This window comes from Lutra lutra, chromosome 2 (assembly GCF_902655055.1).
Source record: "Lutra lutra chromosome 2, mLutLut1.2, whole genome shotgun sequence".
NCBI lineage: Eukaryota > Metazoa > Chordata > Mammalia > Carnivora > Mustelidae > Lutra > Lutra lutra.
Genome location: NC_062279.1, coordinates 115,382,762 through 115,384,831, shown reverse-complemented (window position 1 = coordinate 115,384,831; position 2,070 = coordinate 115,382,762). Strand labels below are relative to the sequence as shown.

Below are 2,070 nucleotides of genomic sequence, written 5' to 3'. Positions count from 1 at the left end.
ATGCACAGAAATCAGTTGCATTTCTCTACACCAACAACAAGACAGAAGAAAGAGAAATTAAGGAGTCATCCCATTTATAATTGCACCCAAAACTATAAGATACCTAGGAATAAACCTAACCAAAGAGGCTAAGAATCTATACTCAGAAAACTATAAAGTACTCATGAAAGAAATTGAGGAAGACACAAAGAAATGGAAAAATGTTCCATTCTCCTGGATTGGAAGAATAAATATTGTGAAAATATCTATGCTACCTAAAGCAATCTACACATTTAATGCAATTCCTATCAAAGTGCCATCCATTTTTTTCAAAGAAATGGAACAAATAATCCATTCCATATAAATTCCATATAAATTTGGTTCCAAATAAAGTTTCCAGTCCTGTGCCTATCGAAGCAACCAGTGGCGTTACCGGCGCCGCTGTGATAGCATCCAGTTTGTGGTTGATAAGAGAGTGTTCGTTGCCGACTTTGGCCTCTACGGCTCCAGCTGCGGCTCTGCAGAGTACAGCGCCAAGATCGAACTCAAGCGGCAGGGTGTCGTTCTGGGGCAGAACTTGAGCAAGTACTTCTCAGACGGCTCCAGCAACACCTTCCCTGTGTGGTTCAAGTACCCGGTGCAGATTGAGCCAGACACCTTCTACACAGCCAGCATGATACTGGACGGCAATGAACTCAGCTACTTCGGACAGGAAGGCATGACGGAAGTTCAGTGTGGCAAGGTGACTGTCCAGTTCCAATGCTCCTCAGATAGCACCAATGGCACTGGGGTGCAGGGCGGGAAGATCCCTGAACTCATATTCTATGCTTGAAAACCCCTCCTGAAGCGGTGTGAGCTCTGAGGTGCACATCTGGTTCCCACTGGCTTGATGCTTAGCTCATCTGCAGAGATGTGATCAGCGCAGGTAATTTGTAATGAGTGAAGCTATAGGCAGTTTCTCATTTCTTTCAGCCTTTTAATTATGTACAGGCAAAAATGCAGCATTCAGCTTCTAACTATATGCTTAAAAGAGCCAAGTTCTTATCAAGGCTTTGTGGTTTTTAGAGTTAACGTCTATACACCTGGAGAGAATTTGTGCTCTTTTCCAACTGCCCCACTGACCTCCCAGTTTTGTCCCTCTTAAAACTTTCTAGATCACCTTGAATTTCCTTTAGGGTTTTATTTTGACAAATAGAAATAAAGACTTTTAAATAATAAAAAAAAAATTTATATGGAACCAGAAAAGACCTCGAATAGCCAAAGCAATATTGAAAAAGAAAGCCAAAGTTGGTGGTATCACAATTCCGGACTTCAAGCTCTATTACAAAGCTGTCATCATCAAGACAGCATGGTACTGGCACAAAAACAGACACATAGATCAATGGAACAGAATAGAGAGCCCAGAAATAGACCCTCAACTCTATGGTCAACTCATCTTCGACAAAGCAGGAAAGAATGTCCAATGGAACAAAGACAGCCTCTTCAATAAATGGTGTTGGGAAAATTGGACAGCCACATGCAGAAAAATGAAATTGGATCATTTCCTTACACCACACATGAAAATAGACTCAAAATGGATGAAGGATCTCAATGTGAGAAAGGAATCCATCAAAATCCTTGAGGAGAACACAGGCAGCAACCTCTTCGAACTCAGCCGCAGCAACATCCTCGTAGGAACATCGCCAAAGGCAAGGGAAGAAAGGGCAAAAATGAACTATTGGGATTTTATCAAGATCAAAAGCTTTTGCACAGCAAAGGAAACAGTGAACAAAACCAAAAGACAACTGACAGAATGGGAGAAGATATTTGCAAATGACATATCAGATAAAGGGCTAGTGTCCAAAATCTATAAAGAACTTATCAAACTCAACACCCAAAGAACAAATAATCCAATCAAGAAATGGGCAGAAGACATGAACAGACATTTCTGCAGAGAAGACATTCACATGGCCAACAGACACATGAAAAAGTGCTCCACATCACTCGGCACCAGGGAAATACAAATCAAAACCACCATGAGATATCACCTCACACCAGTCAGAATGTCTAAAATGAACAAGTCAGGAAATGACAGATGCTGGCGAGGATACG

At 41.4% G+C, this 2,070-nt stretch overlaps 1 protein-coding gene across 1 annotated transcript; it reads left to right on the top strand.

Annotated features, from left to right (window-relative positions):
- Positions 1–1,191, top strand: LOC125094120 (BTB/POZ domain-containing protein 3-like). The gene is made up of 2 exons (XM_047719838.1): positions 1–14; positions 373–1,191. The coding sequence occupies exons 1-2, from the start codon at positions 1–3 to the stop codon at positions 809–811; spliced, it is 453 nt and encodes a 150-aa protein (XP_047575794.1). The 3' UTR covers positions 812–1,191.
- Positions 1,192–2,070: the final 879 nt, after the last annotated feature.